The sequence below is a fragment of the Cuculus canorus genome, chromosome 3 (assembly GCF_017976375.1).
Source record: "Cuculus canorus isolate bCucCan1 chromosome 3, bCucCan1.pri, whole genome shotgun sequence".
NCBI classification, from domain to species: domain Eukaryota; kingdom Metazoa; phylum Chordata; class Aves; order Cuculiformes; family Cuculidae; genus Cuculus; species Cuculus canorus.
The window spans coordinates 74,146,485-74,161,537 of record NC_071403.1 but is presented as its reverse complement, the minus strand read 5'-3'; the positions used below and the strand labels follow the sequence as shown (position 1 = coordinate 74,161,537).

Below are 15,053 nucleotides of genomic sequence, written 5' to 3'. Positions count from 1 at the left end.
GCTTGGCCGGTTCCTGAGGAGAGGAATTACTTTCCAATAGGACTACATGAAAAAGAAAAAGGTGAAAGGGTTCAGGTGATGGGTACAGCTTAGAGCCATACAAGTTCAGCTGGACTGCAGCCCTTTTCAAGTCCATTTGCAGGCAAAAGCCATTTTTATCCATTACCCTGGAAAAAGATGGGAATGGGAGATTGAGACTGGTAATTCAGGCCTGAGTGTGAGCAGCAGATGGTGTAAATGCAATTTAGCTGCTCCAACAAAGGTGAACTTGAATGTCCAAGCTACAGCTTGATAAGCTAAAATGCCCAGGCTGGAAGGTAGCTCCAGCCATGGAGTTCAGCAGAAGGATCCAGCATTCCCATCCAAAATCACTCCAGCTGGGCTTGATCTTTATCAAAGTACCTGCCTGCAGCACCCTGGCGCCTGGCTGCCGATCATACCTGCCCTGAATCTCAGGCTGACAAGGAACAAGCCAACAGTGTGGCTTGTTTGGAGGGAAGGAGATAATCCTCAGCAAAGCCCACAGCAGGCAGGCACACAGGGAAATCCTGCTGGCTCTTGGGAGAGCAGGGGCTGGCTGGTCCTCATCCCTGCATGCTGGTGGGCAAGGCTTGGGTTTCTCCTACCCCCTCAGGATGTCCTCCCCCTTCCACCAAGGGAAGGGAAAATCCCAACAGTACCACTGCAGGTATTGAAAAATTAAGCTAAATGTCTTTTTCAAAAGAGATGTAGGGTTTTCAGCTTTGCTTAACATGATAAGCTCCTCTTCCTAAAATGGACAGCTCCACGATATGTCCTGGAAGGACACCAGATCTGCTCCTGTGGGGCTTTTGGAGCCTCGTCAGAGCCTACTTGCCCCATAATGCACTGGGGTTGCCAGCCACCCTCCTTGCATTGGCTGTTTTAGGGACTGTTGCTGCTTGTGTGTTATCTGCTCTGCTTTGCGCAAGAACTCCCAATAACGGAAATCTTGCAAAAGCAGAAAGCTGAAAAACGGAACATCACAGTGGTTGCTGCTCTAGTGCACTTCCTGCCAATGGCTCTCTGGGTGTGATGACCACCCGGATGTGCTCACTCCAGCCTGTGGGTTGGGTGGGGTTTGTTTGCAGCCCTGGTAAAATAGAATTATAGAATGGTTTGGTTTGAAAGGGATCTTAAAGCCTATCCAGTTCCAACCCCCTACCATGGGCAGGGACACCTTCCACTACATCAGGTTGCTCAAAGCCTCATCCAACCTAGCCTTGAACACCTCCAGGGGTGGGGCAGCCACAACTTCTCTGGGCAACCTGTGCCAGCGCCTCACCACCCTCATGGGAAAACATTTCTTTCTAAGATCTCATCTGAATCTCCCTTCTTTCAGCTTAAAACCATTCCACCTCATTCTGTCCCTGCACTCCCTGATAAAGAGCCCCTTCCCAGCTTTTCTGTAGGCCCTTCCAGTACTAGGAAGCTGCTATAAGTTCTCCCCCCAGGCCTTCTCCAGGCTCTCTCAGCCTGTCCTTGTGTGGAAGGTGCTCCAGCCCTCAGATCATCTTTGTGGCCTCGCCTGGACTCGCTCTAATGGATCCATGTCCTTCCCGTGCTGAGGACTCCAGAACTGAACACAGGGCTCTAGGTGAGGTCTCACAAGAGCAGAGCAGAGGGGCAGAATCCTCTCCCCCACGCTGCTGGTCCCATTTCCTTGGATCCAGCCCAGGATACAGTTAGCTTTTTGGGCTGCAAGCACACATTGCTGGCTCATGTTGAACTTCTCATCCACCAACACCTCTTAAGTCCTTCTCTTCAGGGCTGCTTTCAATTCAGCCTCTGCCCAGTCTGTAATTTTGCTTGGGCTTGCCCCAACACAGGTACAGGACCTTGCACTTGGCCTTGTTGAACTTCATGAGGATCACACAGGCCCACCTCTCAAGCCTGTCCAATGGGGGAATCTTCAAAGGTGACAGATCAGGCATGCTGCTTTGTGGCAAGAGGCAATGCAGACAGCACAGACGTCACCATCAGTCCTTGGTTCATGAGGTCCTCCCCATGCACCACGAAGTCCAGGAAGAGAAGCTGAAGGTTGATCACAGTTGCCAGTCAAAGGTCTGCTGGATTTTGTTGTCTCATCATGGAGAGACGGACCAGCTAGAGGCAGAGCACTTGCAGGATCTGCTGCCTATCCACATGCAACAGCCCTCATAGCACTGGGACGGGTTGGCAGCAGCAGGGCTTGTAATGAGGGAGGGGAGTGTCTCAGCTGCTGTGCAAGGGCCTGGGGCCACCACCCCACCTGGAGTCACAGCCCTCCGACCAGGGGCCTAAGCTCCATTCCATGAGTCACTGCAGGCAATGAGCAATGGAGGGGCGTCACCAAGCCACCCACCGAATCTGGGGAGAGAGTCACTGGCAGGGTGGCGCATCTTCCTTTTGGCTCCACACGACCTACCTGAAGGCATGCAGCCCATTTCTGCAAAGACCATTAACAGGCTCAGCACAGATGTGTGCCCCCGCTTCTGTGACCTCAGTCAGCAAAGCTCCAGATAGATGGACCTTGGACAAGGATAGAGGTAGAGGTGGGGGCCTCCTAGGTTGCTGTTACCTGAGCCAGAATTCAGAAGGACCCTCTTTTCCTGCCTAGTGAAAGATCATAGAATCATTAAGGCTGGAAAAGACCTCTAAGATCATCCAGCCCAACACCACCATGCTTACTAAACTGTGTCCCAGATTGCCACGTCTTCATGCTTTTTGAACACCTCCAAGGGACAGTGACTCCACCACTGCCCTGGGCAAAGATGGCCCACACATCCGTCCCACCCACCCACCCACCCAACTGTGATTTGCACATCCCTTCTCCATCACCACCCCAAAACCACAGTGCTGGTGTGGGACAGGACACATGTCCACACAGTCCCGCCCATGTGGAGTCTCTGTTGTCTAATAAAGAAGTTGAACACACACTGCCTTCCTCAGGAACAAAGTGGAGGCATTCCCTCACCCCCCTTCCTGGCCATGGCTCTTCGCACACCCCAGAGAGACCAAGCATTTCAGGAGCCTCTTCCTCCCCTCTCTCAAATCCTGCTGATGTCAGCACCAGGCTCAGCAGCTTTATTGTGGGGAGACAGGCACCAAGCCGTCATGTGGCCTCTGCCATTTCCTAAGAAACCAGCTTGGGGGAAAAAAAAAAAAAAAAAGAGAAAGGTTAAAAAAAACAAAACAAAACAAAGAGGGAGGGGAAAAGGTTAAAAAAATTAAAATGGAAAGCCACAAGAAAGGGAGGGCAGAGGGCTGAAATGCCTGGCAGGGACTAAGGACCACTACTACACAGCACCCACAGGGACAAAATTACAGAGGAGCACTGAAGTTGCAGCCAGCAGAAAGGATGATCCCTGTGGGGCTGGCATGGCTCACCCCACTGTGCCCAATCCCTGTCCCCATGCTCAGTGGGGCCCTGCAGCACGGGAGCAGCGAACCCCACCACAACACCCTGCCCCAGCTGTCATTGTGTCCTCCCTGCCACAGCGCATGGGGTGCTTGGGGTGCACCACCAGCTGGAAGGAAGAGTTTCTCTCCTTTCCTTATGTTTGAGAAAAAGAGTGAAAGCCCCACCCTTGCAGGTGTTCAAGGCCAGGTTGGATGAGGCTTTGAGCAACCTGATCCAGTGGAAGGTGTCTCTGCCCATCGCAGCAGCATTTGGAACTGGATGAGCCTTAAGGTCCCTTCCAGCCCAAACTAGTCTGTGATTCTATGAAAAAAAAATAGAGGGGATGGTTTTTGTAGCACAGTGAGCAAAGAGGATGCTAAAGGATCTGCTCCTGGCTAAAGCAAGATCATAAAATCATAGAGGTCTTTTACAACTTTTTCCAAGATCATCCAGTCCAACCGTCGGCCCAACACCACCCTGCCTACTAAACCGTGTCCCAAAGTGCCACATTTTCACGCACTTGAACACCTCCAGGGATGGAGACTCCACCACTTCCCTGGGCAGCCTGTGCCAATGCTTCACTACTCTTTCAGTAGAGACATTTTTCCTAATACCCAATCTAAACCTTCCCAGGTGCAACTTGAGGTCATTTCCTTTCATCCTATCACTTGTTACTTGGGAGAAGAGACCTGCACCCACCTCACTACAACCTCTTTCAGGGAGCTGTAAAGGGCAATGAGGTCTCCCCTCAGCCTCCTCTAGGATAAACAATCCCAGGTGCCTCAGCCACTCCTCACAATCCCGGTGCTCCAGCCCCTTCACCAGCTCCATTGCCCTTCTCTGGACATGATCCAGAGCTCAATGTCTCCTTCAATGACCTTAAATATCTACAAATTTAAAGAAAAAACCACCTAAACACCCCCAAAGCAAACAAAAAACTCAATCAAGGCCAAGATCTTTTCACTACATCTTTTTAATTGCATCAACACCCAGAAAAACACAAAAGGATACGTGCCAAGAGCCACCCATCAGAGAGAGGCTTCCTTCCATGGTTGGGTCTTACTTTCACACTTCTCTCACTCAAAAAAAAACCAAAAAAAGGAAAAAAAATATATAATAAGAATTGCACTGGTCGATGTACAAACACTGCCTTCCCTTTTCACACATTCGTGGGTTCTACCATGACAGGAGGGTGACACCCCAGAGCTTACCCTGACATGGCTGGAGCGGCTCCTTAGAGAACAAACAGTTGTACAAAACAGTATGAAGATTTTTTTTCTTACAAACCTACATCTCCTGGTTGAGGTTTTTTGGGTCTTTTTGTATTTAAAGTTTCAAAACTAGGGTTTGGGTCACTAATGGCTTATATCTTTTATCTACAGTAAATTCAGCATATATTTGTATTTTTAGGAATGTGTAAGGCATTTTGGTAAGTTGAGCAGTAAGGTCTAAGTCACAGACTCATCAAACGGAAGTCCCTTCCTTCGAACTGTCCTCTTCCCCCTGGAGAAGGAAAACAGAAGTGGGTTACTCAGCTGGGTCTCTTATGGCAGATCAAGCATCAAAGCATTTGAAGGAGGGCAACGAGGCTGGGGAAGGGTCTGGAGAACAAGACCTATGAGGAACAGCTGAGGGAACTGGGATTGTTTGGCTTGGAGAAGAGGAGGCTGAGGGGAGACCTCAGTGCTCTCCACAGCTCCCTGAAAGGAGGTTGTTGTAAGGTAGATGCTGGTCTCTTCTCCCAATTAACAAGTGATGGGACCAGAGGAAATGCCCTCAAGCTGTGCCAGGGGAGATTTTGATTGGATGTTAGGAAAAATTTCTTTACTGATAGAGTGATGAAGCACTGGAACACACTGCTGGGACAGACTGGAACAGGGAAGCCGTGGAGTCCTTGAGGGACTGGGTCCTGCCTTCTGGGCAGAGAGAACCATGACCATCACCTAGCGTGAAACCAAGGTTCCCCAAAAGCCACCCCAGATGGTTTCTGGCAGCATCTTGCCTCTGGTTTTAAATCACCAATCGCCATACGCTTCCCAGCAGCCAGTGCCAAGGGGAAGGATGGCTGTGGCCACAAGTACCGTTTCATGAAGCTGTTCTTTCAACTTCTTAACCGTTTCTCTCTCTTTGGCCAGTTGGTCCTGGGTAACCTTCAGTAGCTCCTGTAGTTTGGTTGCTGCCTGGCCCAGGTCCTTTGTTAATCTTTTTTCTTTTTCAAGTCTTTCCTGCATGGGAATCAAAACAAGGCATCTGCCTGAGCCTCCCTTTGCCATCTAGAGACCGTCGCCCTCCAAAACACCTCAGCTCTGCACAGAGCCACCTCAGTGGCCACAAGCCAGAGAAGCACCTGGCTCCCTCCTTGTCAGAGGGACCAAGCATCACCACACCAGCTACAGCTCACTCTGGCTCCCTGGAGATGCCACGGGTTTAGACAACCTCATGGGAGCAGAACCTTTTCCCAGCCTGTGAGAGCATTTGCTTAGAGCATCGCGCTTATCATGACGAGCACAGAAGAAGTGGCTGCGACTTGCAGTCAGTCCCAGGCAGGGAGCTACCTGCAGAAACCATTTACCTTGCCGCATGATTCCAGAACAATAAATCATAGAATCAGTTATAGAATGGTTTGGGTTGAAAGGGACCATAAAGAACACCCAGTTCCAACTCCCCTGCCATAGGCAGGGACACCTTCCACTGGATTAGGTTGCTCAAAGCCTCATCCAACCTGGCCTTGAACACCCTCCAGGGATAGGGTGGACTTCTCTGGGCAACCTGCGCCAGTGTGTCACCACCCTCACAGGAAAACATTTCTTCCTAAAATCTCATCTAAATCTCCTCTCTTTCAGCTTGCAACTGTTCCCTCTTGTCCTATCCCTGCACTCCCTGATAATGAGCCCCTCTCCAGCTTTTCATCTGTCCCCTGTACTGGAAGGCTGTTATAAGGTCTCCCCAGAGCCTTCTCTTCTTCAGGCTGAAAAACCCCAATTCTCTCAGCCTGTGCTCATATGGGAGGTGCTCCAGCTCTAGGATCATCTTTGTGGCCTCCTCTGGACTCACTCTAATAGATCCATGTCCTTAGTCCTGCTCAGACATGGGCTTTTGTTATCATGGCTGCACACCAAGGACAAAAGAACAGGGCAGCCAAATCACCTTGAGATGCTGGGCCTCCTCTGTGTCTGAAGCTGCTGTATTCTCAGCCAATCTTAGTTTTTCCAGCTCTTCTTGCAAACTGCGTGCTGAGCTCTGGGCCTGGAAGAGAGAGAGAGACTCAATAAGCACACAACCTAACAGTGGCGCAACCCCTGGTCGCTGGTGGGTCTGCCTTTGGCAGTCAGGTTATACAGCCACTGTTGGACACTAAACGTCACGCATTGCTTCTGCTGATGCAGCTTCCACCAGGAAGGTGGAATTTCTCACCAGAAGCAGCATGAAACCCAGCTAAAGCCATTACTCCTCAAGAGAAAGAGCTCGAAAAAACCCAGAGAGACTGTGAAAGGCATAATTCAAGGGGCCAGCAACACCACATGGCTTTAGCACAGCTGCTGTAAGATGTCCTCCAAATGTTTGAGGGGTCTGAGATGCAGACAGGGATGGGGAAAAACCTTCAAATTAGTTCTTCAAATTAATTCTTGGGCCTCATTAGCAGCCAAAAGCCCATAAAGGCTGTGCAAATTCTCCTTGCCCGCACCAACCTCCTCCAGCTCCAGTGCCAGCTTTTGCCGCAGCACTTGCTCCTTCTCCACCAGTGTTTCATTCTGCTCCAGCTGGGTTTTCAACTGTGTTCAGAAAAGGAGAAAAACGCCCAGAAATACAATTAGAAAAAAGACCCAAGTGATGAACTAGTGTCACCAAGAAAGCTGGGCTAGGCAGAAGAAATGAAAACTGAGGCTTTCCCAGAGCACCAAAGGGCAATAAATGCTGGCATCCTCTCTCTGGACAAAAACTGAGAGGATGATGGTGGTGAGAACGGGGCTTGGCTTTGTGCTGCCAAATGTTGCCCGCTCCTCAGGCAGCGCCAGCTGTGAGGGGCCCCTCATAGCAGAGAGCGTGCCTGGCAGGGTCCTGTGCGTGGAAGAAGGCTCCACACCTAACAGGATTAAAAGGGAGAGACAGAGCCCAGCTCATGGCAGCACTGCCACCAGCAAGAGACATTAGCCTGAAAGGGAATACCCACTGCTAATACCCTCAGCCCGGCTCTGGTAGATCTACGGAGCCTCTGTAACGCTAATCCCCACCGGGTGGGAAGGGCGCAGCTCTGCTGGGGTGTCCCCTTCCTCCGAGGAGACCCAAGCCCCAAACCCAACAGCACATCATTGCATGGCAATGTTGGCCCAAGGGCTTGTAATATCCCATCTGACCCAAAATCCTGCCAGCCTGATGCCATGATGGAGGGCTCCCAAGAGCAACAACCTCACTGGTGACATGTTCCCAGCGGGAATAGGGCACATGGTTGAAGGGACTGGCTTCCCCCAGCACACAGGACAGGAGACGACACAGCTGCGACAGCCCTGAGCAAAGCCATGTGTGGTTCTCCATGCAGTTAGAGATGGTGAGACAGGACACTGGACAGGGTTAAGAGTTGGTGCCTCCGCGGGCAGCAGTCTCACCACCCTAACCTCGAGGGGCGCAGGCTTGTTTGGGTCAGCTTGTAACCCCACTACTTCTCCATCCTGCACATGGCTCTTCATCTCCCTCAACTGCTGCCTGACCTGGAACGAGGACCAGCAAGCCTGGCTCAGTTACACATGCCCACACTACAGCCATTAAAAGACGCAGAAAGACAAAGTTTGACAGTTTTTTTCCTTACACATGAGCTGAAACATTTGGACAGTCACCTCCATTTCTGCTAGAGGCAGGATGGTGATATCTAACCTGGCCAGTGTGAGGCGTGACAGCTCCTGGGGGTGTGGAGCACACACTCATGACTCATCCGCCCCCCTCTGATCACTTGGCACCTTGGCTTAAAGCAGCTGCTGAGTGTCACTAACATATTTGAGGTGTTAAATAAAGCCATTGAGGCAGGGTGATAGGTCTCATTTTGCCATAACAGCTGGGATGGGTAGAGAGGCAGCAACTTGAACACTGCCCTGTCCCAATTAAACCCCCCTCGCCGTCTACCTCCAAGCTAACAATGTGCACCTTGGTCAGAAGAAAGGGAAGGTCGCTGGATGAACACAAATGCGTTACACGCTTACAACCTCCTGCTCATCTAATGCGATCAAGTCTAACGATAACCCCGTGCCACATTCCCTTAACTGTAAGGGACTGTGCCATTGGCTTGCTGAGCAACCTGGATGGTAGTGGCTGCAAGGCTGGGAAGCATCACAGCACCCAAGGGAAACTGTACTCCTGACTCGCTTTGCTCTGAGCAGCTCTGCAAGCCAATGGTACTGCTGAGGATTTTAAAATCTATCTCCTGAGACTCTCACAATCAAAGTATGGATTTAAAAACAAAAGCCCTCATGGTTTTGGCAGGTCTGTGAGCTCTCCTGGCCCTATATCTGTCCTACCCTGACTTACCTGCAGAAACCCAGCGCCATCCTTCAGGTCCCCAGGTGGCCCCTACACATGGGCTGCATAGCCTCAGTCCTCTGGTCCAGAGTTAGAGGGGTGGATGCTTAAGGCACCCAAGCCTCTACCCCAGGGTGGTATTGGGGTAACCAGTGTCCAGTGGTGGGGTAGCTGGGTTTTTCTGCTACATATCAGCTTGTGTAAACCTTGCTGCTCTCCCTTCCTTTCCACTCCCAAGAAGGTAGGAAAGACAGGCAATAAAAATCTCCTCCTGGGTCTCAACCTTCCCCTCTGGATCAGTCTGGTGCCAAACAGCAAGGAGTTTTCCCATGCACTGGCCGTGCCTTTCTTCCCTCTCCGAACTCACAGGGAGGATGCCCGCCCCACAGCTGGATTTGCAAACCACAGGCAGAGCAACAAAGGGTAGGGCAGCTCAAGGGGTCCCCCCTTACCAGGGCCAGCTCCTTGCTCTGCTTCTGTGTTTCCGTCTTTGCTGCCTCCAGCTGCTGCTGAGACTCTGATAAGAGCTGCCTCAACTGTCCAGGAGAAACAGAAAGAAAAGAAAAGTCCATTTATGCACTTGGTTTTGGAGCCCTTTGGCCCAAGGAAGCACTTTCATGTTGCAACATCTTCTCAAAGAAGCCATGGTGGGATCACTTGCTAACCTGCTTGCTGAAACCTGCTCAGAGAGAGAGACAGAGACAGAGAGAGACAGAGAGAGGCATGGCTGTGAGACAACTCTGTCTCACCTGAGCCACAGCAATCTCACAGGCCACTGAGGAGCAGTGGACAGCATCTCCACACATATCTCGCTGTCCCATCACCTTCAGAAATGGATCTCCTGACTTTAGGTGTCTACAACCCAGACTGGAGCAAACACCTCCATCAGTGCTCAGGGATATGGTTTAGTAGAGAAGAGGTATGGTTGGACTTGATGATCTCAAAGGTCTTTTCCAACCAAACAATTCTATGACTCTATAATCTGGTTTTTCATGCTTTGTAAAGCTGTGGATCCCTACCAAATCCCCAGATGGCAGATGGGTGGTGAATCAGGCTTAGAAGAGAGAAGCATTTAAGAAGGTAATGGCTGCCACACTTACGACTCCAACTTCTTTTGTGTAGTTTTGGCGTTCAGAGCTGGCTGTCTGCAAGTGATTTTCCAGTTGTGTTTCCAGAAGAGAGGTGTATTCCTTTAACTGGATTAAAAGAGAGGAAAGCAGGAAGGGATTGATTGTTTGAGGTCCACCACATCCCAAACACGCCATGGTTCAAGACTGTCTTCCCCAAGGCAAGCCATGAGATGGGTCGTGACTCAGCCCAAGCGCAGCATGCCTCCATCTGCCACCTGCGCAAGGAACTTCTCCCATACCTGAAAACCTTACCTGATCTGTGCTCTGCAGATTTGCTTTCAACTTCTCCACCATGTCTTCAAGGGATTTCAGTTGGAGTTGCGACTAAGCCGGAAAGGATCAAAGGTCAGTGACAGCGCCTCACATGGACATTGAGCATCTTTTGTTAAACCAAAAACTGGCCAGTGTTTCACTCCCACCTCTCCCATGTCATCCTATACCCAAGTGTGGGAGAGACCCAACAACAAAGCAAGAGCTTCACAGTCTCCTCTTCCCAGGAAGGACAAGTCCAACACACCCAGGCTGTAAATCGTGAAGCAAGGTAACAGCTTTTGCCTGCAGGACTTCAGCTGGCTGCAGGCAGCTCTCAACACCCGAGAAACTGGCACCAGCCTCGGTGCAAGTTTCCTACTGAAAGCGCCTTTGGTTTGGAAGCAGCAAGGCAGACTTTCCAATGAGGTGTTGTGGGCTTTGCTATTAAGAGAAGCCAAGATCTCAGGAAAAGCATGGGGTTTGTATTTAAACCTGGACTGACTTTTGAAGAGGACTGTATGGTTGCTGAATTGTTTGGAAAGGAGGAATTCACGTCTTCTCCACAGAGAGGCAGGACTGCTCCGGGACCTGCCCTAACCACCAGACGTTCATCCCATCACGCACACCCTGCTGCCAGCACACCACCAGCAGCCACGTCATCCCCTCACAATCCTACACCAGTGCCAGCGCTGCAGGAGCCAGCGACCAGCTGAGAAATCAAAGATCTCTTGTACAAGAGCTCCCCCAGCTCCTCTCTGCAGCCTCAGTTACCTTCCAAAACCTATGTGATGGATGGGGAGCAGCCAGACCATGGAAAGTCAGCTTCATGCCAGTTCTGTGTTGAAGAGGGAGGAGATAACTTAAGCCTGCTTTGCAGAAAAGGCACAGACAGCCAAGTTCTCCTAAACTCCAGCTAAGTCACGAGACCTCATGAAACACTCTCCTCACTGAATTCCTAGGCGACAACAGCTCTCTGGCAGCTGCTGGGCGGCTTTTCAACTAGGAAGAGTGGTACCCAGAGCTACACAGACAGCTGGACCCAAAACTATGTGCAGTACGTGGCTTGGACCTCAGCTCTTTTCTGAAGGCTCAACGAACGTCAAGGTCAACCCAGGTTTTGAGAGCAAGCCAAGTTCTGAAAATGGGAGTCCAAGAGCCCTGCATATGCTGTCCTCCCATCAAACCAGCTTCCACCAGGAGGGCTCAGACCGATTCCCAAGCATCAGAGCCTAATTACTGAAGCAGTGATGTGGCTTCCCAACTACCAAGTCCAAACTGGGCAGCTGTAAGCATTCCTTCAGCTTCACCAGCACGGTGGAGGCACACAGCAAGCAGGGAAGTAGGATCCAGGAGGAAGAGGCTTAGCTCCTACGTGAGGTAGGCTTCTTGTCTGCTGGTTTGGTGACAGGAAGGGTAGATTTGGGGAGAAGAGAAAGTTCCCGTGTCTCAAGAGTTCAGGGCTGGCAGGAATAGTTAGTCATCATCCAATTTATAGTCAACAGCCCCTCTGCTCCTGTAAGCCCACCGACAAACCCAGGCGTGCCCCAAACACACACCTTTTGGAGTTCCTCTTCAGACGCCGTGAGCTTTGCTTTCCACACCTGCTCCTCCTCCTCCACGCTCTTCTGCAGGTCTCTCAGCATCCCTTCCTGTTGGCAAAGCCTCAGCTGAGCCCAAAAGTCCCTCAGCCCTCCCAAGCCGAGCAGTGTGAAGGTTGGAAGCCCTAGTACCCCCAACACCTCTCCAAGGACTTGGGCCAAAGAACTGATGACAGAATTAGGTGCCCTAGGTGAGACCAGGGGTTCCCAGCTCCTCAGCTGGCTCATCAGACCCCTTGCTTTGCCACATCCCACCACCACCAAGAAGATTTCCAACACAATAGGCTGAAGAAGAGCTCTAGAAATTCACGTTTCTCCTATTCCCCTGTCTCACTGGCAAATAGTCTTCCACACAGCAGCCTCCCAGCCTACGAAGAGATGCCTACCACTAGCCCATAGGCAGCCTGGGGCTGCCAGGAGACCTCTCAAGAGGTATTTCTAGTAGAAGACCAGAGAGCACAAAGGGCTGTGGCTTACCGTCTCTGCAAGGATAGCTCTATACTGCTCACATTCTGCTTGTAAAGTGCTTTGTGCTTCCTCTGCCTCTTTTAATTTCAGTGCTGAATCCTGAAAAGAGAGGGAAGGGATGGAGAGAGAGGTGAGGAAAAGAAAGGAGTGACCCTCAGGCATTCTCTCTGTCCACCTTCCAGGCCCTTCACTTACTGGGGCTTCTGTTGTAACTCTCTGCTGCTTTAGCACATCCATTGCCTTCTCCTTAAACTCCTGTAGCCATGTGTCATAATCCTGAGTCGTGAAAAAGAGAGGACAAGGAAGAAAAAGGACTTAAACATCTGTTCTTCCCACGTGATGGAGGCTTGAGGGGATCTGAGAGACCCCATACCCACCTGCTGCGAGGACACAGTGACCCCAGGGAGGGCAGAGAGCAGCGTCTGCATGGTTCGCGTCTGGAGCGCATCCAGTTGTTGGGCCAGCTCTTCCTGTAGGAGAAACAAACTAGCATGGGATGATGCTCTTGAGTGCCTGCTGGCCAGGCTGCCAATACTGGCCCTACATATCTGTGCCTACAGGGGTGAGCTGGCAGGGGGAAAACAGCCAAGAGGGAAAACTGCTGCTGCTGAAAACCAGAAATCATCCCTTCCAGTTCAACCATCTTCCCAGTTCTTTGACCATAACCTGTACAGGGACACACAGCCCTCAGGACTGACTTTGGAGAAGCTGGCAGGAGGGCTGGGCCAGGACTGCTCCTAAGAGAAGGCAGGGAACCCAGGACAAGCATCTTTGGTGGCTTGGGGAGGACAAATGTTTCCCTTACACCACCAGTATCACCACTAAACGTAATGCTGGGTTCACCTTTGCTTTTGTGACAGCAAGTAGTTTCTCCTCGCATGCCTTCTCCACTGTGGTCAACGCTTCCATTGCTTTCCAGTTCTTCTCACGAAGGTCCTGCCAAGATCACACACAGCAGGTAATAAGCTACACATCCCACCAAAGGCCACCAAGCTGCTTGTTGGCACCGTAGAGGATTTCAAAGCTCTTGCTCAGGAGAATGGGCAGCAGCCCATTGCTTTTGTCATTGGTCTTCCATCCCACTGCCCACGTGTGCTTCTTTTCCCTCCATCCTTGCAGTGGCCCAACACACCACATCACCCCAGTGGTGGCCTTGAGGGAGCAGAACAGAGCTAGATGGAGCCAGGACCTCCAGAAGCAGCCCTTGGGATGCCCAGAGCTGCCTGGACAGGAGAAGCAGAGGGCTGTGTGGTTGCCTCCACAGAAGTGACACCACCTTGGAGCAGAGGAACAATGAGGTGTGAGCAACCTCTGCTAAGGGATTGCCTCAACCCTGCCAGGGTAGGATTTCCCTGGCTTTCAAGTCCTAAACCTCCTGAGAGAACAAGGGACATACACTTCCAACCAGAGAGCTCATCATCTCAAACTGCACAGCCTGCCAAGGGGGATTCTTGCTCTCTGGCAGGCAAGGCAATGCCTCTAGTGCTCCATGGGGCTAGAAAAGCCTCTGGCTGCACCATGGAGCCATCAGTGGCTGACTATGACGGCTTGTCATTCCCCAGAGACATGGGTTTTGAGGAAAAAAATGTGAGCAGGAAAAGCTCGGTTCATTCACGTACATTGTTTTTCGTCTTCTGCTGCTCCACCACCTCGCGCAGCTCTGTGGCTTCCCTTTCCAAAGAAGAGAGCTGGTCCATCTTCTCCTGGAGCCTGGAAGGGCAGGATTCAGGAGTGAGTCTCAGCATCCACCTCCCTCCCAGGTAGCAAGCTGTCAAGAAGGGGACCACAGCCTTTCCTGTGCCTGTCTGCTCTGGGATCTTCACACAGTAGGAGGAAGAGGGAGCAGGACTAAAAAGTATGGCCATGTCAATGCTGGAGTGGGATCTACTTTCTACCAGCTTATCAATAATAACAATCAAGTAGCTGGCTGGCTGCACACCCAGGACAAGAGGAAGAAGTAACCTGATCCAAAGGCCACGTATTCTGCCTTATGCAACTGGAATTGCTTCCAACACACTCCTGTCCACGGCTTGTTAGGCTGAGATAGCCCACAGCTCTGCATTTTGAGAGCACCATCCTACTGCCTTGAGTAACCATAAATGTGGGCTACTAACCAGATGCCTCGACTTCCCTCCACACCCTCAGATCCATCAACTGCCCTGAAGGGAGCCTCAGTTCAAGTAGACCTTCCTTGACAAAAGCCACCCAATTCTCCTGGGGTCCCAGGACAACTGAACAGCTGCTCTCTTTTAGAGGAATACTTGATGCCCACTGGCAGTGAGGGCATCTGAAAAATCCTCCACCTGTGCAGAGCCTGAGCCTTTCTGGAGGCATCCAGCACATAGGCAAGGGCAGCAGGAACAAGTTGGGACACAAGAAACTCCTGTTAGATGCCAGGAAACCTCTCTGCACCAGCGGGAGAGATTGTCAAACACTGGGACAGGGACCCAGAGAGGTGGTGAATCTCCCTTGGAGACATCTGGAAACAGTTCCAAAAAGCCTGCTCTAGTTCACCCAGCTTTGAGCAGAGGTTTGGATCAGAGACATCCCACTCCCAGTACAAACATCATCATAATGATGCAGGACCAGGCAGCCTCCATGTGCCTGCCAGCAATCAAAGTCTCGCTCCAGAATGGATTGGCTGTTATTTGGGACCAGATCTGGAGCCAATTAGTATTTTAAACAGCTGTGTCGGCC

General features: G+C 51.2%; 1 protein-coding gene across 2 annotated transcripts in view; it reads right to left on the bottom strand.

The window, feature by feature from the left end:
* Positions 1–4,499: 4,499 nt before the first annotated feature.
* RRBP1 (ribosome binding protein 1) overlaps positions 4,500–15,053 on the bottom strand; it is a 28,678-nt gene continuing 18,124 nt past the window's right edge. The window contains exons 11-24 of one of the 2 annotated variants that reach the window (XM_054062498.1): positions 13,976–14,066; positions 13,200–13,292; positions 12,734–12,826; positions 12,552–12,632; positions 12,366–12,455; positions 11,847–11,939; positions 10,291–10,362; positions 10,009–10,104; positions 9,361–9,444; positions 8,014–8,106; positions 7,090–7,173; positions 6,548–6,646; positions 5,482–5,625; positions 4,500–4,903 (exon numbers count right to left, since the gene is read on the bottom strand). In XM_054062498.1, the coding sequence (XP_053918473.1) occupies positions 4,865–4,903; positions 5,482–5,625; positions 6,548–6,646; positions 7,090–7,173; positions 8,014–8,106; positions 9,361–9,444; positions 10,009–10,104; positions 10,291–10,362; positions 11,847–11,939; positions 12,366–12,455; positions 12,552–12,632; positions 12,734–12,826; positions 13,200–13,292; positions 13,976–14,066 (1,252 nt within the window). In that variant the 3' untranslated portion in view covers positions 4,500–4,864. The remainder of the gene's footprint in view (positions 4,904–5,481; positions 5,626–6,547; positions 6,647–7,089; positions 7,174–8,013; positions 8,107–9,360; positions 9,445–10,008; positions 10,105–10,290; positions 10,363–11,846; positions 11,940–12,365; positions 12,456–12,551; positions 12,633–12,733; positions 12,827–13,199; positions 13,293–13,975; positions 14,067–15,053) is intronic. The other variant, XM_054062499.1, reaches the window with a different exon arrangement.